This window comes from Carya illinoinensis, chromosome 12 (genome assembly GCF_018687715.1).
Source record: "Carya illinoinensis cultivar Pawnee chromosome 12, C.illinoinensisPawnee_v1, whole genome shotgun sequence".
Classification (NCBI taxonomy): domain Eukaryota; kingdom Viridiplantae; phylum Streptophyta; class Magnoliopsida; order Fagales; family Juglandaceae; genus Carya; species Carya illinoinensis.
The window spans coordinates 11198407-11224480 of record NC_056763.1 but is presented as its reverse complement, the minus strand read 5'-3'; the positions used below and the strand labels follow the sequence as shown (position 1 = coordinate 11224480).

Genomic DNA, 26074 nt, shown 5'->3' with positions numbered 1-26074 from the left:
CACCCATAGAGACCCACCCACCAAGAGTCTCCACGCCAATTGTTTTTTCGTTTTTTTTGGAACGTTTTTAAAAATTCTTTAGATATTTAAAAAATAAAAAAATTATTAAAAGGCATTTTCTTAATTACTAAAAAAAAAAAAACCCCAATCAGTGACACATGTGTGCCTTTTGTACGTGGGAATATCATTTCCCAATATGAAAAGTCTACCCAGAATGTAAAATCTCCAATTATTATGTAAAATTTAATTAAATAATTAAACAAAAAGTCTACTAAAAGTCTAATCTAATTAGGAATTAAAATCACCACAAAAAAGGAAACGAAAAATTTTTTTTTTTTTAAAAAAAAAAATGGGGTTTAATGCTAGATTGTGACACTGTTAGATAATGTTATATGTATGGTTAAAAAAATTACTCTAGTTTATTGTCAAATTTGGAGCACTGCAATGATGACATCATAACCAGAGCATGATTGAGAAAAGAGGAATATAGATTTACAAACCATGCAGGCGGGATGGTAATGCTATCGGGTTGACACTGTTGCCTCTCTATTTGCGAACGCTAGAAAATGCTTGACTACGAACTTGTTGAGCATGGAAATGAGCATCACTTATTACGAAGTTAGTTGCATAGTCATTACTCATGATATGACGAAGGAAGTCAAGATGGGTGTACAGCCTGAGATGGGGAGAGTCGGAGTGAGATGCATTAATAAAAGAGTATGGGTGTGAGTTGTTGGGAGATTCCATATGTTGATTTGACTTGGGGTTCAGGAAATGTAATGATATGTTATGTGATGATTTGGGCATTGGGTGCTCAAAACATTTACAATGATTATTGAATTTTTTTTTTCACTTAGAGAATTGGCTCCTCTGTATATCTATGATGTATGTGATTTCAGCTTTATTTACAGAAAATTTATGCATTCATATTCATCACCATTGTCCTACATTGTTAGTGTTGTTATAGGTTTTAACTTACAAAAATTCTATATACAGTTACTTTTGTATACTCTTTTATACACTCCACAGATGTGATTAGTTGTGTACTAAAAAAAATTGATACAGCCAATCACATCATGAAGTACGCAGGAAGTATGCAAAAGTGACTATATATAACATTACTCTTTAACTTATTAAAGTCTCGTTAGAATCTCATTGTGGTAATCCCATTATCGTTTCACCTATTGGACACGTAGATTTTGATATAGATGTAGCTAAGGAAGGTTACTTCGAGGAGGAAGGACCCTTGCAGCTAGAGGAATAGCTATGGTGGCACGTCCACATGAAGTTTATAATGTTTGTGAATTTAGGATGTTATTGTATTTGGGCAACGAACAATTATAATGAAATATTATTCGAGTTAGGTGATGAATGAACTTTAATATGTATTGCTTTAATGAAGATTCAGTTACAACTGAATGTCACCTATGAGGAAATGTTAGTGAAAACTTTCAATTGCAAGGAACGAAGGTTACGGTCCAAGACAATACCCATGGTAAATGTGTTGCGGGGAAGCCTAGAAACCCAAGAGATTACATGGGAAAGTGAAAACGTCATGAGGAAACTTTTTTCCACATGTTCAGATCCCAAAAGCTGGGCAATTGTGTTCACTAAAAAGGGCATCTATGCCGTTTGACTAGTCGGTATGAGACTATAAATGACCATTAAGCCCATTCGATTCAGTTGTACCACCATTTGAAATTCTAGAGAAATATCACCATGGTTAGGGAAAAGAGAACAACACAGAAGGTTATTCCATAAGTGGTTAGACGATTCAGGCAAAGACTGAAGCGGCAAGGATTTTAGAGGATCAACAATGAGCCAAAGAAGAAAAATCTAGTGGAGAAGATAGAGTACGATGTAGCAAAAGAAACTGACAACGCAAACGAAACTAGCGGCAAACACAAGGGGATTGAAGATATTAAAGGTAACTCATTATAGTAGTGTATTGGTGTGAACAAACCTTTGATCTAATTTCGAAAGGCTTAGATATGGAGGTGTTCGAGGAATTGAACAAATGTTGCCATTAACCAACGAACTTGTCAACGATGATAGAGAGAGCAACTTAGGTTCCATTTCGAAGTCATCCCCCTACAGTATCGTCACGGCTTGTGTGTTGCTTTAATAGTCATCTCCAAATTTCGAAGACAAAATTTTTCTTAAAGGATGGGAGGATGTGAGGACCTTGCCTAATCAAAGTGACACACAAGTAGTGCGGAAGGCCAATAACATGTAGATAATGATGCGAACAAACATAATCGAGAAGAAGGCAATCAGACACATAAGATGTTATGGTGAGCAAAGACACGGATAAGCAGCAAAAGTGAGCAAGTCGAACATCACCTTGGGAGAGCAATGAACAAGACAACTAAAGAGATGCGTGTTCTACATGGGGTGAGAAAAATGGGGTGCAAACAATTGCATAAGGAGAAAAGATTAAGAAGGGAACCAAGACCTTCAAGCGAGCAATGTGTAACACATAAGTAGTTCAAGGTGACCAACAGACAACACAGTACAAGAATTGAGGTGTACAAAAATAGAACAGTGGTGCTGAAAAAGTAGCTAGCAGTTTATCAAGACCTGCACTCCAACAATGACATCTCAATAAGAGCACGCATAGGAAAAAAGGAATACAAATTCGAAGACCATGCGTTTGACAACACAATTGAGTTTAACGCGATGTGGGTGATTTTCATAGGATGCAAACTATGCATCTATTTTCGAGAAAAGCTTTAGGGACATGCAAGACTTGTTTCTTCTATCAACTCGGCCTCTACCATTCTTCAATCTAGTGTACATGTGTATGATCGAGATTCATGATTTTTCTTCAACCAATCAAAGGTGAAAGCTGTCAAAGCTGTGATTGACATCACTCCATGTAGAAAAGATACTTACTAACAGTCTTCATTTCACTCTCGAGATATCTAAGTGTTCCGTTACACGCTCTTTCTCTCTTCCTCTTGTGTTCTGAATCACAAGAAGGAGGAAGCTCAGTTTGAACTCTTCATCAACAAGGAAGCTCAATAATGTTTATTGTGTATATGGGCATTGGGCGCTCGATGATGTTTATTGCGTATTTGGGAAATGGGTGCTTAGTAACATTTAAAATGATTCATGATTTTGTTATTTTACTTAGAGAATTGGTTCCTCAATACGCTTATGATATATGTGATTTTAGCTTTTATTTACACAAAGTTTATACATTCATATTCATCATCATTGTCTTACATTGTTAATATTGTTATGGGTATTAACTTATTTAGATTTTATTGAAATCTCACAGTGGTAGTTCCATTGTGGTTTCATTTATTAGAATTATAAATTTTGATGCAAATGTAGGTAAAGAGGGTTACTTCGAAGAAGAATGAACAGTGTAGCTCGATGCATAGCTATGGGGGTCTGTCCCCATTAAGCTTATAATTTTTATAAAAATAAGTTGTTATCATATTTGAGCAACAAACAATTCTGATTTAATATTATTCGAGTTTGGCAATGAATGAACACTAATCTATCTGTATTGCTTTAATGACGATGTAATAGTGACTTACGAATATCTTCATTATTGGGCAAGTAATGCATAAACCTCTAGTACTATTGTTATTACTTTTCAACTAAGACCATATATTTTTTCCTCCACGACTTTGTACATACGAGCACACATGTTCCTACATTACATAAGGGATGTAGCCCATTTTGCTTGCATCTTGAGCATTGCAGTTCCGCACTAAACAACAACCGAGAGCCAAGAGCGTTATATATATTTTATTAAATCATCACTTATTTTAAGAGTTTTAATTAATGAAAAAATATAATTTAATCATTTAAATTGTATGTTAATAGCTAGCACCATTAGTAAATAATCTAATGTTGTTGCATAATTGAATTTCCTACGTCAGATAAAATGAGAATATTACTAATTCGTATTTCAAAACAAACTTACTAATTAGTAGCTGCTTGATAATGACATCATATGAAATCGTCAGCGCTCCATTTATTGGGTTGTTTACGTGAATCACACTTGGCAAAGTTGGTCACATTTTTTTTTTTTTTGAAAAGAACCTCATATCCTTATTTCATTCACTATAACCATCTGTTACAATTTTGTCAAAGAGTACATGAGAAAACACTTCTTCTGGGCAATCCTCCATCCAAACTATTTCCTCATCTAATCCAATTGCTTTCTTGGCTAAGCCATGTGCCACCTTATTTCCTTCTCTGTATATGTGTTGCAACTTCCAGCTACTTACATCAGACAATATACTTTTCAAATCATCTACTATTTGTCCATACCAGGCCCAGTTTTCATCTCTATTGTTTACAGCATCTACTATGGTCAGGGCATCACCCTCAAATTCAACATTTACAAACCTTAGTTCTGTACATACCTCAACAACTCGCCATAGTGCTTGTAATTCAGCAACTATTGGACTGCGGATGTTAATTCTGGGCATACACAAACATGTAAGGACTTCACCTTCCTCATCCCTTATCACCACACCAGCTCCCATCTTTTGAGTTTTCTGATCAAAAGCTGCATCCCCGTTGATCTTCACTGTATTTTCTCCAGGCCTCTTCCATTTCACATTTCTGCCAACTGCTGTAGCTGACAACTTATTAACCTCTCTCACTGCTTGAGCTTCTCTGTATTCCTCCAAGTCTTCAATAGCCTGACTAATCAAGCACTTTGGCCCTGTAAAATGTTCTTCAAAAATCAATTTGTTCCTTCTCAACCAGATTTTTCGCATGGACACAGCTACCATTTCAACTTCCCTTTTAGGCAGCTTCTGAATTATTTTTTCCCATACTTCACTTAAGCCTTCATCACTGCATGACCATTTCCTTAGAGGACTAGCATTTTCTGCCCATACATCCCTTGCAGCTTCACAACCCCATATAACATGGCTTACAGTTTCAGTTCCTCTAAAACAAATAGGACATGAGTCATCTTCCACCATCTTTCGTTTTGCTAGATTCTGTTTAGTAGGAAGACAGTCATCCAAAGCTCTCCACATGAAGTTTTTTACCATTGCAGGAACTTCCAATTTCCATAAAGCCTTCCATCTTCCACTCCCATAATTCCTACTAGAGGATTCCCCTTTATTTCTGTTTTTCAGTTCCATATCTAAATGATATGCACTTCTTACTGAGAAGATCTCATTACTTGTGTAGCCCCAAATTTGCTTATCATTGGCCCCCTTTCTGCTTACTGGAATCATTTTCACAATACTGGCTTCTTCATTTCCCAACACAGTTTCCACTACCTCCACTTTCCATTTACCTTCCTCCATTAACTCTGCAACCTTTGCTTCCCTACTAAGAACCTGTGCAGGAGCTTGAGATGGTCTCCATGAAGTCCATGAGGGTATCCACTTGTCTTTCCATATACTTATCTGTTTTCCATTCCCCACCCTCCAAACTACTCCTTCTTTGAGTAATCTCAAAGCACCCCATAAGCTTCTCCATACAACTGAAGAGCACCAACCAAGCTTTGATGACATTAGGTCCCTTCTTCTAAAATATTTCTCTTTAAGAATTGTAGCTGACAAGGAACCAGGATCAGTTAAAACTCTCCAGCATTGCTTGGCCAGCATTACTGAATTGAAACTGTCCATATCCCTAAAGCCTAAACCACCTGAGTATTTAGCAGCCCCCATTCTTTCTCAACTCCTCCAATGTGTTTTCCTATCATTTTGTTTGTGGCCCCACCAAAACCTTGCCATTAATGAGGATATTTCAGAACACAACCTCTTAGGAAGACGAAAAACACTCATGTGGTATGTCGGGATAGCTTGAATTACAGCTTTTAGAAGCACCTCTTTTCCAGCCTGAGATAGAAACTGATTTTTCCAGCTATTTAGTCTCTGTCAAATCCTCTCCTTAATACCTCTGAAAGTATTGTATTTCGACCTTCCAACCATTGAAGGTAGGCCTAGATACTTCTCACTGTCACTATATAACCTTGCCCCAATTACTGCCCTTAATTGCCTCCTCTCCTCCCCTCTTGTATTACCACTGAAAATTATTTAAGTTTTCTGATCATTTAAGCATTGACCTGAAGCTGCCTCGTATGTTTTCAGCAACTCCTTCACTCTTCTCCACTCTCTCATGTTGGCTTTACAAAATAAAATGCAGTCATCTGCAAACATTAGATGGGTTACAGCTGTTCCCCCTCTCGTTACAGTAGCCCCTTTCACCTCCCCCTTCTTCTCAGCTTCATTGATTAGACTACTAAGCCCCTCAGCACAAAGTACAAACAGAAATGGAGACAATGGATCTCCTTGCCTGATCCCCCTTGAAGGCTCAAAACTCTCACCAACTCTGCCATTAACTAGTGTAGAATATGATACAGTTGAAACAGTTCTCATGATTAATTGCACCCACTGATCACAAAAGCCCAGCTTATTCATCACTTCCTCCAAGTACCTCCACTCTACACGGTCATAGGCTTTGGACATGTCCAATTTGACTGCCATACTCCCCTCCTTCCCCTTTTTCCTATTTCTCATTGAATGCAACAGCTCATAAGCTATTAAAATGTTGTCTGAAATCAATCTTCGCCTAATAAATGCACTTTGTTGGTAAGAAATCACATTAGGCAATACTATTTTCAGCCTATTTGCTAGTGTCTTAGCCATTCACTTCCTCCAAGTACCTCCACTCTACACGGTCATAGGCTTTGGACATGTCCAATTTGACTGCCATACTCCCCTCCTTCCCCTTTTTCCTATTTCTCATTGAATGCAACAGCTCATAAGCTATTAAAATGTTGTCTGAAATCAATCTTCCCCTAATAAATGCACTTTGTTGGTAAGAAATCACATTAGGCAATCCTATTTTCAGCCTATTTGCTAGTGTCTTAGCCATTATCTTGTATAAGACATTACACAAGCTTATAGGTCTGAATTCGCCCACTGTAACAGGCTCTTTAACCTTTGGAATCAGTGCTATAAGAGTCTAATTTATACTTTTCAAGTCCCCTCTTCCTTTCATGAACTCCATCACAGCCAAACACGCATCCTCCCCCACTACATGCTAGTATTTCTGGTAAAAACAAGCACTAAAACCATCACTTCCCGGGGACTTATAAGGGCTCATTTGGAACACTGCAGTTTTTATCTCCTCTCTTGTAACTTCCTTAGTTAGGAAATCATTCATTCCTTTACTCACCTTAGCTTTGATGAACTTCGTACCAGCTTGGATCATATCCATAGTTGGTTCTCCTAATGACAAAACCTCTGCAAAATGCTTCTTAAAAGCCTCTTCAATCCCTGCCTGGTCCTTCATCACTCTGCCGTATGAGTCAGAAATTTGGATGATTCTGTTTTTTTTCCTTCTTTGACTTGCACATGCATGAAAAAACCTTGTATTTCTGTCCCCATACTGAAACCAGCTTCTTTTGGCCCTCTGTTTCCACTTCACATCTTCTTTTTCCAACAGCAAACCAACTTCCCCTTTTAACTTTTTTATTTCCCCACTTATACTTCCATCCTCTACCTCCTGTAATTACATTAATTTCTAAGTTTTTTCTCTCAACTCCTCTCCCTCTTTTTTATTTTTTGCTCTGCCCCAAATCTGCAATACAGCCCCACATTTTTTTAAAGCTCTTTTCATTTTTTCTACATAAGAATTCCCCCCTTCATCCATCCTCCACTCCCCTTTTATTACCTCCTCACACTCCACATCCTTAGTCCAGCAAGCTTCAAACCGAAATATTCTTTTCCTTGGTCCATTTATCCTATTCATAGATAAATGCAACATAATCGGTTTATGGTCTGAGCATCTAGCAGGTAACACCTCTACCATCACCTCCTTATACAGCTCATTCCACTTACCATTTGCTAAGCATCTATCCAACCTTTCTTTCACAAAAGTACCATCCATATGGCCATTGCTCCAAGTGTATCTACCTCCACTATAGCCCAAATCAAACAACTCATTCTCCTCCATAGCCTCCCTAAACATTCTCATCTGACTCTCTTCCCTTTGTCCTCCTCCCCATTTCTCGGTTTGGTAAATGATCTCATTGAAATCACCTGCCACACACCAAGGAACTTCTGCTTCTGGTTTCAACATGTGCAACAAATTCCAAGATAACTTCCTCTTGGCTGTTTCAGGATGGCCATAGAAGCCAGTGAATAACCATCTCTTTTTCAATTCCACATCAAGGATCTATGCACTAATATGCCATCTAGAGTAGTTAATAATCTCTACTTCCATTTCATCAAACCATAGTAGAGCCAACCCTCCTGCCTTCCCTACAGAATCCACAACAAAACTCTGATCATACCCCACTCTTCTTCTAATACCTTCAATCTTTTTAGTACCAATCATTGTTTCAATTAGAAACATGATCTTGGGCCTCTTATCCTTTGCTAGGGAGCAAAGATCCTGAACTGTCCGAGGGTTCCCAAGCCCTCGGCAGTTCCAACATAGGATATTCATTGTAATAGGTGGGGCTGCTTCACAGCCACCACCTCAACATTATGAGTGTCAGTCTCCACTAGCTCCTCTCCCTTCTTTACTCTTTTTGCTTCTGGTTCCTGTACCTCCCCCCCTTCTCTTTTTTTCTTGACACTTTGGTCCCCCTCAATCCCTTCCTCTTTCTGTTTACCCTTTGCCCTTCTTTTCCACCTCCTCTCCCTTTCCAGAATATTTACTCTTCCCTCATCCTCACTAATCATTTGTGCACCACCCAAAGCATTCATTTCCTCTCGATTCCTTTCATCCTTCCCTTCATTCCCCTCCACAATTACTCCAACTTCATTCATTATAATCTTCCCACTCTCCTCTCTGAGTACAGAATCTTTTTTCACCTCCACTCCCTCTTCCCCACTCCTCTCCTTCTCCACTTCTTTCTCCTTTTTTTCCTCTCTACCTCCTTCATTTTCTGTATTCCCCTTCCACCCCTTAAAATTCCCCCGAGGGCCTCCACTAGCTCTAAGCCAAGGGCCAAATTGAGTTTTCCTCTCCCCCTCTATAGCCTGTGACAGTATACCCCCTGTACATCCCTCTTCCCCATGGATAATACAACCACACTTGAAACACAGCTTAGGAAGTTTTTCATAGGTGAAAGGAACCCATAGCTTCTTCCCTTCCACCTCTATAGTTCTCCCTCTCGCCACTGCCTTTCTCATATCCATCTCCACCTTTACTCTCAGATAACTCCCCCACCCTACATCATCCTTTGGTGCATCCACCTCTTCCACTTTCCCTATGGATTCTCCAATTTCTTTCCCAACACTATACTCCATATATGACAGAGGCAGATTGTGCATGTGCACCCAAAGAGATACCAGATCAAAGTTAATCTTAGATGGCTGAGTCATTCCATCAAACGGCTTCAATGCAAACATCAGATTATCAAATAACCAAGGGCGACCTTCCAACACACGTCTCTTATCACCCTCGGTTGCAAATGTAACTATGAAAACATTTGTACGAATCTCAGTAAACACAGGAGGTCTACTTACCTTCCAAATTTTGGACATCGTAGCACTCACCACATCCTTCCCCTTAGTGCGATTTGAGCACACCTTCCCTATCAAGCTGCACTCTCCTCTCTTCTTCAGTTTCATCGAGCCTCCAATCCGCACGCTGATGGCCTCATTTTCCTCTTCATTCAAACTCAGCCTCTTCCAAATGCTCTCCAAATCCTCCATCGATACCCATTGTACCACGATCGTGAACAGCACTCCAAACCTCACCTTCTACGGTGAGGACTTTGAACTTCTCCTCCTTTCGCGCCCTCAGGCCGTTATAGAGAGAGAAGACAAAAGTAAGTTCATAGATTCGAATCCTGGATAAGTTGGTCGCATTTAAATCATACAAAAGTAACTTGATCCACATGTCACGCTTCGAAAGTGACTGGAAACGCCTTCCGCATGCATGATCATCGTTGTCCTTGTGTTTTCGGGTATCACACTCTAGTGTACCCTCCGCGACATATTTTAAACGATTAAAAAGGGCATACACTAAAGATTTAAAAATAAAAATTATTTGTTAAAATTTTTGTTTGAATATTTTAATTTTTTTATTTAATGATTAAGGAAGTGATTATTAATAGAGTTATATATATATATATATATATATATATATATATATTAATGCTTAAGGATGTTAAAATAATATTGAAAAAAATAAAAATGAAAAAAAATTTAAATACAGTAACGGTGTGATTGGCAAACTGCTAGCACTATTCGAAAAAACATAAAATGTGCAAAATGGAGTTTTATAAGGAGATAAGTTTTGAGTAACAATCGATATAATTATGAGTTAGGTAAAAGTTGTACACTCCTTTTAAAAGAGAATGGTATCTATTTTTAAAAAATTAAATTTTTATAAATTTCATATTTACTTATTTAAAAAAATACAAGACGGTTGCGGATTCTATAATTATAAATATCATTTTTCAAAATTTATACCTTCTAGCAGCCACTTAAACATTTTAGAGCTTTTATAATAAATTAAAGAAAACTTATGCATGTACAAACAAATTTATAAAAATAATGCATAAGTTGATTAGGATTGATTTGGTAGCTCTGAATATAAATTATTTTTATTATAAAGTAAATTTAATGTATGATATCAGAATATATTAATTTATAAATTTATTTTTGGTGGTATGATGGAAAATTTTTGGTGGGGCCAAAGAAAAGAAGAAAGGAAACTGTGTTGGGTAAGTTGGCATAAAATGTGTACTCCAAAGCTTCAAGGTGGGATGGGCTTTAAAAGTTTATAGATTTTCAATCAAGCTCTCCTAGCAAAGCAAGGGTGGCGGATTTTATCTAATGAAGATTCTCTTCTTCATAAGGTTTTTAAGGCTAGATATTTCCCAACATCTAGCTTTCAAAACTCTTCCTTAGGGGTTTCCCCTTCATATGTTTGGAGAGGCATTTGGGAAGCAAAAAATAGTTTACTTCAAGGATGCAGGTGGCGTGTGGGAAATGGGTTGTCTATAAAAATATGGTCTGATTATTGGCTTCCAAATCATAAGCTAATACCTGCTCTTTCTGATTTAGGGCCTTTAAGAGAATATCCAGTGGCCTACCTGATGCAAAGTGATCAAAGAAGCTGGGATTTTGATAAGATAAGGAGCCTGCTACCAGCTCAAGAGGCTGCTGAAGTTCTTAGTATCAGAATCCCTGATGGAAATGTGGTAGATACCCTTGTTTGGGAATATGAGAAGAGTGGTATATACAGTGTTAAGAGTGCATATACTTTCTTTACTGAGCTGGTGCAAAATAGACAGATTGCAAAAACTTCAACAGCAGCAGAACAAAATCTGATATGGAAAAACATTTGGAATCTTCATGTACCTCACAGAATTAAAGTTTTTGCTTGGAGGGTTTGTAAGAACATACTTCCTACTCTCAGAAATTTGAAGGGTCAAAAGTTGATTGATGATGCTCGTTGTACTTGGTGTCAACAAGAGGAAGAAGATGTTAATCATGCTCTGGTTTATTGCCCACTTATTATTGATTGCTGGTTGCAACTTTTTCCATCTCTTAAAACATCTGCTCAGAAGGTTGATTTTCTACAACTTATTCTTTCTGTTATTACAAGAAAAGTTGAGGGTGAATTGGAGAAGTTGTTTCTTATGGCATGGGGTTTTTGGTATAGGCGAAATCAATGGATGTATGAAGATATTATTTTGTCAACAGACCAAGTCATAGAGCATTCAATGTCTTTATATCAGGAACATAAGGCAGTTGCAGAGGCACTGAAAATTGGACTGAGATATAGATGTAGATGGAAACCACCTCCTTCGGGTGTGTTAAAACTCAATGTGGATGGTGCTCTTTTCAGTGATCAACACAGGTCTGGAATTGGTATGGTCTTAAGAGATGATCAAGGACAGGTTCTGTTTGCTGCTAGTAAACCAGAAGAAGCTCTTGCAGATCCTATGGAAATTGAATTAATTGCTATGCTAAGAGGGTTGCAGCTGTGCATTCCTTTAGGTATTTCAGCTTTACAAATTGAAACAGATGTCTTACTTGTTGTTCAGGAATTGCAAAAAGAGGATTTTTCATCTACTTTATGGGGAAGTTTAGTTCAAGAAATCAAGTCTTTGCTTAATAGGCGTCCATTATGGAAAGTGCAACATAAAGGAAGGGAAGCTAATGGTGTAGCTCATTCTTTGGCACGTTATGCATGGAATCTTAATGATATTGTTATTTGGTGGGATTCAATCCCAGATTGTATATCCCAAGCTATGTGGGCAGATTTATCTTTGTAATATTTGGTTCTCTGTTTTGAATGAAGTGTTTTTTGGTTAAAAAAAAAAAAATGGAAGATTAAACTTAAAATTTACTCATGCAAATTAATTTCGAAATAGATTCCAATCACTGTTCTAGACCGCCATGGAGAGATGGCCGTCGTAATATGATAAACACAAACACCATCAATACAATTTGTGGCAGCTGCCGCTACCAGTAGGTTGCTATTGTCATGACAAATCATTGCCGCTACCACTCAGATTGGCCATTTTCGGCCAACAAAGCAGCAAAATCTGGCTCTATTAAGTCCAAATCTTTCCCCGGTTGGTTGCTGGCAGCCACCAATGGCGGTAAGACAACCACCAATTTCTTTAAATAAAATAAAACGTAATCAATTTAAGTTTTAGTAAGTTAAATATCTTGTGAGTAGGTACGTCACTACAAGAAAATATATTTTTTCTGACGATTTTAACTTGGCCACAAATGGCACTTAAATGCGACATTCGTCACTTCGCCGTTTAATTCCAAGGCGAATGTAGGAAATTCGTGTTTTTAATTTACTTTGAATTTTTTTACGGTGATTTGTTGTAGTGTTTGTTTTCTCCATCCAGGCCCTACGTCAGATTCAATTTCTCCATACTAGTATTTTCATTTTCTTGTGTTCAAAGATCCAGGTGTCACAGTTTTATTGGAGGTAGTAAAATTAAAACCCAAGCTTCCTTTTTTTTTTTTTTTTTTAATTTATATTTTTTTTATAAAGGCAAGTTTAGATGCTTATATACCTTGATACGTGAGAAGTTAGATATATTTTATAATAAAATGAGTTTTACAATGGATGTACCATATATATATATATATATATATTTATAAAATATTTTTAGACTAAGTATTTAAAAAATAAATAAATTTTATAAAAATGAAAACTGTGGGGACAATGAAATTTCTCAGCAGTTCACGACGCTACATTAATAATAATATTAAATGCTCTCTCCTGGAAGTTTCCTAGAAAAAGAAAAAAGAAATAAATAGGATCTTAACAAAATAAGACTCACATAATTACGTGGAAACTGAGGAGGAGTTGGCATTGAATTTCCCCTCCTTTTCATTCATAAAGGAAGTACGCACTCTTACTACTATAAATACTTGCAGATAGCCCATATTTAATCCCCAGTTAACCCATCTTGACGATCTTGTCTCCCTGTCTGTATAGTGTATACTTACCATGGAAAAGAGAGCTGAAGATAAAACTGCCAATACCATCTCCTTCGTTGGCATTCTCTTAATTCTTGTAATACTCAACTGGGACCTCCTTGGACTCAAAGAATTGTACTCAAGTTTTCGGATTATGCTCCAAACTTTCATAGACTTGCTTCGCCATGCATGGAGGGCGGTTTATGCAGAAGCTCAAATTCAGAGATCACTTTGCAGTGATGAAAATTTGGAGGATGGGAAGCCATCCAGAGAAGAGGAAATGATGCTGGCAGCTCAGAAAATTGAGGAGAAAAAGCTGTCTATTGGAGAAGTGAAAATGATGATGGAGAAAATGGTAAAAAATCATGAAGAAATGCTATCAGATGAGATTGCAGGCCTCTTCGAGGAGGAGGAGCCAAGCCCTGAGGAAGTGAAACAAGCCTTTGATATGTTTGATGAGAACAATGACGGATTCATTGATGCATGGGAGTTAGGTAAAGTTCTCTACACACTCGGGCTTGTGGAGCCTTCGGAAGCAGAATGCCAGAGCATGATCATAGTCTTTGACGACGATGGAGATGGAAGGATAGATTTCAATGAATTTGTGAAACTTGTGGAGCACAGCTTCAACTAGCTGACGGCAACTAATCTTTCATATTTGAAGCCGAAATCTATAATGCAGCAAATGAGAGTGAAGTAAGTGTGGCTCGTCACACAACCAAGTTTTTGAAACAGAAACAAGCAGAGCATTTCTATCTTGATATATCTTAATAAGCAGCATGTTTCATTTTTGTTTTTAATTAGCTTTATTTATCCAATGGAGCAACTCGTCAAGGAGCTTGTAAACACCATCAGATTCGTAGCAAAAACTCTCTCTCTCTCTCTCTCTCCAACCAAATTCTTCCAAAGAGATCATGAGTAATATTTTGGAAAACCTTTTAATGATCAAACCCACAGTGCCGATTGTATCCACAAGTCAGTAATGTTCAAACTCATCGTTAGAATCTGACCTTTGTCGCCCTTGCCGATTTGGATTTCTGATCAATCATTATTTTTTCTTTTCATCTCCAAGTTATCAAATGGCAAGGACATGGAGAACACACAAGCCCAAGGAAAATCTCTGTATCGAAACTCTCTCTCTCTCTCTCTCTCTCTCTCTCTCTCTCTCTCTCTCTCTCTCTCTCTCTCTCTCTCTCTCCATTCCATCTTCATTCTTTCACTCTATCAAACCCAAAACGTACATAATTTCTCCCGCCTTACAGGCCTGTTGGGCACAGAATTCTCAGCTCCGAAGATAATCGGGGTAGGCGACCTAAGCAGTTGCTAGGCTTCCAACACATAAGAGGCCCCCAAAATAAATAAAAATGGACGCTTACCATTATTAAAAAAAATGGAAGAAGAAGAAGAAGAAGAAGAAAGAAGTGTCACAACCAATACTGATAAGCTGAAGGATCCTCGCCTCAAAATGAAAAGAATAATGCTTGGGCAACCGAGCAGCATCTCACTCAAACCTGAGATGCTTCCGAATGAGAAATCGAAAGAAGCGCTGGCCCACATCTGACACAATGGGAAAAGAATTACGTACAAAACATGACCTGCGTGAAGTTATCTTAAAGCAAAAGGAAATGTTGGTTGAACCACCGACAGAATTGAATTTTTTATTTTTTATTTTTTTTCTTAAAAATTAAGAAAGTATCTATTAATAAATTAATATTTTTTTTATATTTTAAAAATATATAAAAATAATTGAAAGAAAAGGAAAAAAAAAAAAATTACATTTACACTCATCAAACAGTTTCACAAGTTAAACACCATTCTCAGTAGCAGTCCACAATGAAAAATGCTTGGGCACGAGAAAGATGATCCCAAAGTGACCGGCTTTATCTTTTTATTCTTTGATTATTATTTTTTTTACTATTAAGGTAGTGTTCTTTTTCAATGAAATTGTATCTTTTTAAAATATTTAAAGGGGTTTAAAATTTTTTTTAAAAATAAAAAATAAATAAAAGAATAATCCTTCCAACATGTATAAAGTTTATTATTAAAAAATTAATTTTTTCTTCACGTGGGTACCGTATTTAGTTACTATTGTTAAAAAAATTACACGACGTTTGTGCACTCCGACTTTAAATATTATTTCTTTCATTTTCTTTATTTTTTATTTTTTATTTTTTATGATTGTTTTTGTAGTAACTGCCATGATTCAAACTCTATTCATACCCAAAGGCTTAGATTTCGGGTTCTCGCTATTCCATTATTGTCTTCGGTAGTTAAGTTTGATGAAATGGGTGAAATGCGTTGGATAGGAAAGACTTTTAAGAAGATTGCCTATTTTTTGTGAACCTTGTTGAAAATGTAAGTTTTTGTATCTTCAAAATATATGCAATTCTTGACATGGTAGTCGTCAATAGTATAATGAAATGGGAGTAATTTCCTCTGGAAATTCATGGCCGAATGCGTCAGCTATTAACAAAAAAATGAAAGAAATATTTAAATGGATTTCACAAAAATAAATTTACAAATTTATTTGACCTGATTTATATGTAAAATTACTTTTATTATAAGGTAGATCTAACATATCATATAAAATGATGTTAATTTGTGGGTTTATTTTAATAAAATATCTTTATACATGTTGGAAGGATTATTCTTCCCCGGCCCATTGGATTGGACCTGGGGTCAAATGCTAAAACCCCCTTCTTGGGCTTAGCCTTATCTTCATGACGGCCCGAAAATTGGCAAAAGTGGCCCAACCCACCAACCATGCTAGCAGAAAGGGAATGCATCGATCGAGAAATGGGTGAAAGGGGACAAACGGGAAATGCCAACCAACATCCCCCTATGACATCTAGTATTAAAGGATATGCGTCAGCAAGTAAACGGGAAGCACAGACAACCCTTTATTCTCTGACGATGGGCATGAAAAGGGATAGCACCAATCATCCACTATTGAGGCGTCACCCGGGAAGCCACGCCGCATTAATAGCACCACCCTAGACTCTATCCTGCATTAAAGGCCCTGACTAGAGCCACTGTGGGGGTGACATGAACTCCCTTACACAGGGTACAAAATATACCCAGAAATCTCGTATAAAAACTGTGCTCTAGGTACGAAGAACTCTCTGTAAACTCGATTATTCTCTCACAATTCCCTAAGACGATATATTGACTTTAGTATTGAAGGTTTCCCGAACCATCACCGAGCCACCCCTTTATCTCTCTATCTGCGCGTAGTAAGACCTTGACTCGGGTTACCAAAACCTTGCCCAGTCATACAAAACACAACGTTAACAGTGGTGTCGTCTGTGGAATTCATATAGACGCAACATGTCCTTCGTATGCCGGTAGCAACCCGTTCCTAGACAACTTAGGGACAAGAAGAAATGATATTGACAGATATGGAAGCAAGGTTTGCAGCAGTGGAGCATCTCTTGGGAAGGCTAACTATAGAAGTGGAGATGCTCTGAATGACAATGAGACCCTAAGAATAGATACCAAGAAGGTAGTGGGCGATGCCAAGCTAAGCCACAATGAACACGCCGAGTCTTAAAGTGCCAGAGGAGTAGATGTTGACGACGAGGAAAGGAGAAACATGTAGAATGAGCTACGCAACCCTCAATAGCAAGTACAAGGAGATGGCAAAGAAGATGGGCACATCATCATCGATGGACCAATAACTCACTAGCATTAACCTGCCTTACAGTGCATAGGTGATGGTTGTGTTGCTACCACCCATGTTTAGGGTCCCTCCAATGGAGATGTACGACAGGACCAGGCACCCACTCGAGTACTTGGAGACCTTCAAGGCTCACATAACCTTGCATGGCTTCCCAAAGGAAATCACTTGCAGAGCCTTCCCATTGACCTTGAGGGGACTTGCGAGAGTATGGTTCAGGTCGTTGATACTTGGGCTGATAGGTAGCTTTGGAGAACTGGTCCGCTTCTTCCTCACCCAGTTCATGGCCAGCAAAAGGAAAAGGCGTCCAGAGGCATACCTCCTAACCATCAAGTAAAGGGAGGACGAAAGTCTAAAGGCATACCTGTCCAAGTTCAATAAGGAGCACATGACGACGGATGAGCAACTCAAAAAGATCACCTTAGAGGGGCTAGTGGGAGAAGTATGGCCTTGGACCTAGTTCGTGGAAAAGTTGGCAAGAAGAACTCCCACTAAGCTGCTAGAATTCATGGACCAGGCTAATAACTTTATCAACGTCAAAGACACTTCGAGCCTTGACCAAACTCAGGATGACAAAATTGGAACAGGTCGACATGAAGGCCAAGACATCAAGCAAGGCTACAGCCCTCTAGAAGACAATAAGGGGGTGAGAAGACAATAGATGGGAGGAAGCACCCCCCCCCCCAAGGAGCCTAGGACCCCGAGTTTATAGAGTCACGCTCTCTATATAGGAGGAGGATCGGCCCACTAAACTAGAAGAAGACTGCCGGGGCAGCAGCTTCTTTTATTGCACTTACCATCAGTCCACAACTCACAACACAACAGACTATATTTCACTTAGGGTAGAAAAGAGGGAGCTGGAGCACCTAGCCCCCTAGCACCATACCGATCGGAGAGAAGAATGAGAGGGGAACCGAGGAAGGTTTGATAGGCCAAAAAGGGGGTGAGAGCCCAAGAAGAAGGGTGGTGGAGTGGCGGCCTCTGCATAATCACCCTTGGATACCACCCCGAGAGGGTGCCCCTTTGGGCTAGATTAGGACTTGCTGGGGGATTTGCCCTTGGTGGCCTGACCTTTTCTACAAGGAAAGCACATGCCAGGAGGATGCAATACCAGAAGGTATATTCAACAGATCATCGCCTAACCAAACAAGAAAGGCATGCCCACACCAGTCATCTCTTTTGAGGAAGCTGGCGAGGAAGGAGTCGTCTACCCCCATGAGGAAACCCTGGTAGTAACCATGCTAGTCGCCAACTCACTACCAAGAGAATCCTCATCAACAATGGCAGCTTTATAGACATTCTCTTCTAGGATGCCTTCACTTAGATGGCAATTGATCCCACATGCTTGTGGTCAGCGCTCATGCCATTGAAAGGTTTTTTAGGGGAATATGGTTTAGCATGTGGGAACCATCACCCTTTCAGTCTTAGTTGTCAAAATCCCTTACAAAGCCTCTAGCATGGCCAACTTCATAGTAGTGAAGGCCTCCTCATCGTACAACGCCATACTGGGGTGACCCACCCTCAATAGCTTGAAGGCGGTAACGTTAACCAAATGGAAGATAAAATTCCCAACCGCCATGGGAATAGCAAGGTCCGAGGTGTGCAAGTGTTAGCACGAGAGCGCTATGTATAGGAGTTGAAGTTGGTAAGGTGCAAGATCCATGTAGAAGAAGTCCTGGACATTGACCATATTCCGCCACCCCTTCCCAAGTAGGCCACAGCAGAAGAAAGGGTCAAGGATGAGCAAGCCCTCAAACAATTATATCAAAATGAACCACTCAAGTTGCCTCCCTTGAACCAGAGTCACCTTGAGGCCACAACCAGAATTGGCAACATAATGGCACTTGACATGCGACAAGCCATGAAGTAGCTCCTCACAGAACATCAGGATGTGTTTTCCTAAGGCCACATGGACAGGTCCGAAATATATCCTAACATAATCCAACACCACTTTAGCATGGACCCAGAAGCCAAAAAAATTAGGTAGAAGCACTAGAGCTTCAACGCCTAGAAACGTGACACCATCACTGAAGAAGTCAACCACCTACTAGCAGTAGGATTCATACCAAAAGCGCACTAGTTGGACTAGTTGTCTAATGTTGTACTAGGGAAGAAGGTCAATGGCAAGTGAAGAATGTGTGAACTTTAAAAACTTGAGAAGGCTTGCCCAAACGACAGCTTCCCTCTTCCCCGGATTGACCAGACAATGGACTCCAACACAGGCCATCGCATGTTGAGTTTCATGGATGCTTACTCAAGGTACAACCAAATTCATATATACCCCAACAATGAGGAAAAGACATTGTTCATCATGGATAAGGGATTATATTGCTACACAACCATGCCTTTAGGCCTGAAAAACACGAGGGCCACCTACTAACGTTTAGTCAATTGCATGTTCAAGGAAAATATAGAGAGAAACATGGAAGTTATGTCGATAATCTACATGTTAAGAGTAGAACCCCAAACTGCACTTAGCTGACCTGCGTGAAGCCTTCGTAGTGCTATGACCTTACCAAATGAAGCTCAACCAGATGAAATGTGCTTTCGACTTTGAGGCTGGGAAATTCCAAGACTTCATGGTTTTGGAGTGGGGAATAAAGGCCAACCCAGAGAAGGTGGAAGCCATATTTAATATAGCCTCACCTCAGAACATTAACTATGCACATAGACTCACCACTTGGGTGGTGGCCCTCAATCAGTTTGTGTCAAGGTTGATGGACAAATGCCTATCATTTTTCAAAGTGCTGCAGAAGGCACAGGCTTGGGATGACAAGTGCAACCAAGTGTTCAAGACTCTCAAGAGGTACCTCACCAGCCCACCACTACTTAGCCAGCCTGAACCTGAAGAAGCATTGAATCAGTACCTGTTGGTCTCTCCACATGCAATCTCCTCAGCCTTGTTATGAGACTTCAAAGGGACACAGAAGCCTGTATACTACACAAGCCACACTTTTCAAGGAGTAAAAGCAAGGTACCCCCACATGAATCAACGCGCCTTATCCTTGGTAATGACTGCTCGATGGCTTCAACCGTATTTCCAAGCACACCCACTACGGGAACTGATCGAAGCCCCCCTGAAGAAGATCTTATAGCGACCAAATGTCTCGAATCGCCTAATGAATTGTGTAGTGGAGCTGAGCGAGTTTGACATCAAATACGTACCCTGAAATGCTATCAAGGGGCAAGTGCTAGTAGACTTTGTTGTAGAGTTCACCGGCTTCCCAAAAGAAGTTTGAGATGCACTTCCTATGAAGCCTTGGCAAATCTTCGTTAATGGCTCATCCTATCGGGCTGGAGGGGGAATAGGGGTGCATATTGTTACATACGCCGGAGTACAACCACACATCATATTGACATTTAAAACCCCTAACAAGACGTAGAGTACGAGGCATTGTTGGCTGCCCTAACAATTGTCAAGTCATAAGGCGCCGACGAGGTGGAAGTGAGGGTCGACTCCCAAGTGGTCATCAACCAAATGTAGGGGAGTTGACCACAAAGAGCGAAAACCTGAAGAAGTACTTGATGCTAGTGGGGGATAAGTGCAACCACTTAAAGTTGTGCACTTCACCCTAATTGATGGAGTATTGTACAAACAGGGTTACTCCATGCCCTTCCTAAGATGTGTCTCACTCGAGGAAGCATAGTACGTACTAGAGGAGCACGAGGGAGTGTGTGGTAACCACTTCGAATACTACTGGCCACACATCCTCAAAGACGCAAAGGAGTTTATCCAAAAAAATACAAGAATTCTTCCCATACCTCACTGCTCGGTAGAGGAACTGACATCGATCATGTCGCCATGGCCCTTTGCACAATGGGGCGTTGACCTGGTAGCCCCTGCCCCCAGGCTAGGGAGGAGTAAAGTTTGTAATAGTGGCAGTATACTTAACTAAGTGGGCAGAAGTTGAAGCCCTAATGATAATAGTGGCAAGCAACATCACTCAATTCCTATGGAAGATAGTCATTTGCATATTTGGCATCCCCCGTTTCATCATATTAGAACCTGAGACAATTTGACTCAGATCACTACCTTGACTGGTGTAGAGACTTACGGGTGAAATTTAAGTATTCATTCCTGGGACACCCACAATATAATGGACAATTCAAGGCAACTAACAAGACACTGCTTGAAATCTTTAAGAAGAGACTCAACAAAAAAAAAAGGTGCCTGGGTAGAAGAACTTTTAGGGGTACTGTGGCCTATTGGACCACGGTCAAGAATCCAATAGGGGAAACTCCCTTCACCCTCACCTACCAACATGAAGCACTAGCATCCATTGAAATACCAATGCCCACTTACAAAATCTAGCACTTTGATTTAGCAAGAGGAGAGCTGAGCGCTACTTCAAGAAGCGAGTCTAGCCAAGATCTTTCAAGGTTGGAGACATGGTATGAGACAGAAATGGACGACTGCCTGAGAAGAAGGAAAGCTAGGGCCACGATGGGAAGGCTCCAACATAGTCACCGCAACAGCCTCCCAGACTCTTATTGACTCTGAAACTCTCATGAAAGGGAGCTATCACATCTATGGAATGCGGAACACTTGCTGGAATTATTTTGGTGAATGTGTAAGTTATGACTTCTTATTAAAGAATGTACAAATGATAAATAAAGTTGTGATTTTCTCTTAGGAATGTGTCTTGTCTTGCCCAACAAGTTACCTCCCTGCAAGGCTCAAAGAGGGGAGTCAGTACAAACCTCTAAGGGATCCAACCCCCTAGGGGTTCTGAAGGATTCAAGGGGGGTTGGTAGAGCTTGAGCCTCAGGGAGCAGCACGAGAAGTATTCTTGGGTGCTGTGGAGACAAAGGATAGATATGGGATGCAAAGCAAGACGAAGAGGAAGAAGGAAGCAAGGAGGCAAAAGAGCAAGAGGACAAGTTTCAAAACTCGGAAGGAGAGTGAAGGCAAATGGTGTGATACCCCCAACTCTTAGATACGAACACATGAAAATTGAGAAGTCGGGATGATGACAACGCGGGTCACGCATATCATCGCTAAGTGCCAAGTATGTGCACATGCAACATGTGTAAACAAAAGTTACAGCTGTTAAGTTAAAGTCAACCAACTAAATACCTAAAATTTTAAATACAATTTCATTTAAACAGAAGTATTTTAAAGTATTACAATTTCCAATAACATTATAAAATTAAAATACATAATTTAAAGGCAATGAAATAATTTTTGAATAATACAAGCAAAACTCCGATCAGTCAACCAACGGAGCCGTCTCCTCGGGCTCAGCCTCATCGTCATCTGCATCAAAATCTACGATACCGCAGGTAAGTAATAATCCAAACACCTACAAGATAGAAATACATTAAAACCTTAACAATATGCATGAATAGGATGACATATGCATAAGATCAAAAATTAACATTTTCCAAAAATAAATTTTTTTCCAACACACGCCAAAAGTTTCATTTTTGGCCCACAATAATCTCTTTAAAACATTTCCTAGCCATTATTCCAGATAATGGACCAAAACAAGAAATCCACCATTTTTCCAAAAAATAGTCCACGAAAATCCACTTATAAGCTCCAGCCATTTTTCCAGAAAATGGCCCACAGATATCATTTAATCAAACTTGCCATTTTTTCAGAAAATGGCCCATAAATATCATTTAATCAAACTCGTCATCCTTTCAGAAAATAGACCATATCCAATATCAAAACTAGTTTCCAATTTATTGTATACACCATGATCTCCCCTAGGGATCATCTGCACACTCTAGCTCCTATGCCACACTACAGGTGACGACTACGCATGTGATATCTACATGAGCGATATGCAGCTCCGCGCCTAGTGCGTACCATGAACAAGCATCCTCAGTTCTCGCCAGCCGAGAGACCACGGAGTCAACACGACATCGTTACCATATCGTTCGATCCTATTGTCGCCCAGGGACAACTCAAGAGATGTCACTCAGTATTTTTCACTTTTGAGTGACCAGAGGAGCTCCACCGAGGTAATGCCCCATCTCGGCTTGGGGTCGTGATACACACGCATCCAAAAATCCATTACACGTGAAAACTCAGTTTTCAATTTCCAACATGTATATATGCATACACTATGCAATGCAAATAATGTGACACAAAATACCCAAACAATCCAAAACATCCAAACATATATTACTCCATCCTCAAATCTATCCAACCCCCAACTCCTCGGACTCAATCCGGTATAACCAACCAATCACAATTTATTGTTAAAGTAAAAATATATTTAAATCTCAAAGGAAGTTTGGAAAATATTTTCAGCGCTATAAAATAATTTTCGGAGGATCAGAGCTACAAAAAGTGGTTGCGGACCAAAGCAATAGTGCAAAATGCACTGTGGCGGTAGGTCTCAAAATACCCACTTTTGAATGGAGACAAACTAAGACTTGGAATTGATAGGAAAAGATTTAGATGTATTGGTGAAATTAATGGAAGTGACGGTTGGCCGTGGGTGGCAGCACAAACGGCGATGGAAGTAAAAAATGGCCAAAACAGAGTTTAGCTCGTGGTGATTGCTTCGGCGACCAATCGGAACTGGAAATGGGTGGCTTAGGTTGGCAAGAGGCCAGTGATGAAGTGGTGAAGAAATGGTGGCCGATGGTTGCATGATGGCGGTGCTGGAGCACTTGAATGCCGCTGCTTGGAGGGGCGCGTATGGCTTAACGGTGGCTCAGTTAGGGCTTGAATTTGGTGGGTAGGTGCGCCGGCTAGTGGGGAGTCGATCGGTGGGGGCGGTAAGAATCACAGCGGCACAGGCGGCGGTGTTGAGTGAGAGGAAGAAATGGACGGAGGGAGAGGGGAGAGAGAGAGAGAGGGTCGCAAGGGCTAGGGGAAAAAGGGAAGGAAAAGAAGAAAAAAAAGAAAGAAGGAAAAAAGAAAAGAAAAGAAAAAGAAGAGAAAAATAAAAAAGAAGGAAAAGAAATGAGATCCAACCCTCACATATTGGGTCAAGAAACTGATCTAACAAAAACTATTTTCAAAATAACAAGTTAAATAAAATAACTCAAACACAGTGATTAAATAAAATAAAATAATAAAATTCAACAATAAACTACTTTAAAATAAAAAGCACAAGAAAATAAATAAAAGTCAAATAAAAACACAACTCAATATTAATAAAATAAAATAGTTAAAGCCCAACAATAAAATAATTTAAAATAAAGAGTATTTTAAATGCAAAACAATAATTAATATTAAGAAAGCACACAAAAATAAATTTTACAACTTAAAAATCATAAAATAAATTCAGAGATAAATTCAATAATTTAAAGTAAAAGAATTAATATTTTAAATCAATTACAATAACCCTTCAATAAAAATACACTAAAATACGAGATATCACAAATGAACTTAGAAAGGAAGGCCTTGGGTTTAAATAGGCACCCGCAACGTTTGGAGCTTTCCAAGCCATGAACTAGCATGCACCATAAAGGAATGAGCCAATAAACACAAATCCCGTAATACACGCTACACAAAGCGATGAGGGAGGGAAATTGTCACCTGTCACCCAAAAAAGGGAAGTTGAGCAGGCACACTCAATAGCCTATCAATCTATCAGAGATGTACCATCAAAACGTTCCGAAAAATAAAGGAATTCTCATCGAACACATTCGATAAGAATTGATAGGGTAACTGGAAAGAATATTCTTCCCCTGCCCATTGGGTCAATTCGGGTTATATGCTAAAGCCCCTCTTGAGCTAAGTCATCTCTTCATAACAGCCCAACAATCGACAAAAGAGACCCAACCCACCAACTATGCTAGTAGAAAGGGAATGCATCACGAAGGAACTATGAGAAAGGGGACAAATGAGACACATAGATCCTGATATCCCTTTGTGACACCTAGTATTAAAGGATCTATGTCGCCAAGTGAACGGGAAGCACGGACATCCCTCAATCTCAAATGATGGGCATGAAAAGGGGCAGCACTGATCATCCACCATTGAGGCAACACCCGTGAAATCATGTCGCATTAAAGGCTCTAAGTGGGGCTACTATGGGGGTGATGTGAACCCCCCTGACATAGGGTACAAAATGTCCTTAAAAGCTTCGTATAAAAATCGCGCTCTAAGTACGAAGAATTTTTTTTAAACTCGATTATTCTCCCATAGTTGACATAAGAAATTCCCTAGACTACCACCGAGCCATCCGCTTCATCTCTATATCTACAAGTAGGAAGACCTTGAGTCTTGATCCAAGTTATCATAACCTTGCCCAGGTGTATGAAACACAAAGTTAACAACTATCTTAAAAAAGTTGATTTTTGTAATTGTTGCACGCGTTTTTTGGTTAGTTAGATCGCATTTGTGTTAATTGTTTTTTTTTTTTTTTTAATTTTATAATATCAAGTTTATAATATAACTTCTATAAAACTATCTGTCAACGTAGCATTTATTGACTTATTATGTGCGAATGCATAAATTTTAGTTTTTGTTTAGATCTCTTTCATGTATTTTAATTGTACATCGCTTCTCAAACTCGCCTAATTTATTTACTTATTTATTACTTTTACAACTACTCTATAATTTCCAATAAAATATTATCACTTTTAAGATTTATTTTAATTTTTTAGAATTGGAATAAAAAAAGAATTATAATATTATATTAAAGAATTACAAATAAATAAAAAGGTCCCGCTAAGCCACCCTTAGGTCAAACCAGGCTACTAGAAATCGAAACCGATGGCCATCATATCTATCAATCTTCTTTAGGCCTATCTGGAAATGAAATGAGATCATAATTTTATAAATAATAATAAGATAATTTATAAATAATAATAAAATAATTTAAATTTAGTAGTTTTTAAATTTTGTGAAATAAAAAAAAATTAAATAAAAAAATTATAAAATTAAAATATTGCCAGAATATATTTTTATAACATTTTTTAAGATTAAAAAAATTAAATTATTTTTTATTTGAAAGTTTGAAAAATTTATAATAAATAATTTGAAAAAATAGTAATTATTAATTTATAAATTTTATTTTTAAGT

General features: G+C 38.8%; 3 protein-coding genes across 3 annotated transcripts; 1 reads left to right on the top strand and 2 right to left on the bottom strand.

Annotated features, from left to right (window-relative positions):
- Positions 1 to 6023: 6023 nt before the first annotated feature.
- LOC122289251 lies at positions 6024 to 8442 on the bottom strand. The gene is made up of 5 exons (XM_043096228.1): positions 8260 to 8442; positions 7666 to 8169; positions 7168 to 7278; positions 6653 to 6930; positions 6024 to 6558 (listed from the first exon to the last, which is right to left on the bottom strand). The coding sequence occupies exons 1-5, from the start codon at positions 8440 to 8442 to the stop codon at positions 6024 to 6026; spliced, it is 1611 nt and encodes a 536-aa protein (XP_042952162.1).
- LOC122289250 lies at positions 8439 to 9659 on the bottom strand. Its single transcript, XM_043096227.1, has one exon. The coding sequence runs from the start codon at positions 9657 to 9659 to the stop codon at positions 8439 to 8441; it is 1221 nt and encodes a 406-aa protein (XP_042952161.1).
- A 3704-nt stretch (positions 9660 to 13363) lies between these two features.
- Positions 13364 to 14412, top strand: LOC122290166 (probable calcium-binding protein CML45). Its single transcript, XM_043097736.1, has one exon. It carries the CDS (start codon positions 13438 to 13440, stop codon positions 14038 to 14040), a length of 603 nt encoding a protein of 200 aa, XP_042953670.1. The 5' UTR covers positions 13364 to 13437; the 3' UTR covers positions 14041 to 14412.
- The last annotated feature ends 11662 nt before the right edge of the window (positions 14413 to 26074 follow it).

What these genes read in the sequence shown, in the direction of transcription:
- LOC122289251 (XM_043096228.1), bottom strand. Translation starts at nt 8,442, where the DNA reads ATGAATATCCTATGTTGGAACTGCCGAGGGCTTGGGAACCCTCGGACA. An exon ending in AGGATGTGGAGTGTGAGGAG is followed by an intron (nt 7,279 to 7,665) that starts GTAATAAAAGGG and finishes AGAGTGATGAAG; the next exon opens with GACCAGGCAGGGATTGAAGA. An exon ending in TATGACCGTGTAGAGTGGAG is followed by an intron (nt 6,559 to 6,652) that starts GTACTTGGAGGA and finishes TGCATTTATTAG; the next exon opens with GCGAAGATTGATTTCAGACA.
- LOC122289250 (XM_043096227.1), bottom strand. Translation starts at nt 9,659, where the DNA reads ATGGAGGATTTGGAGAGCATTTGGAAGAGGCTGAGTTTGAATGAAGAG.
- LOC122290166 (XM_043097736.1), top strand. Translation starts at nt 13,438, where the DNA reads ATGGAAAAGAGAGCTGAAGATAAAACTGCCAATACCATCTCCTTCGTT.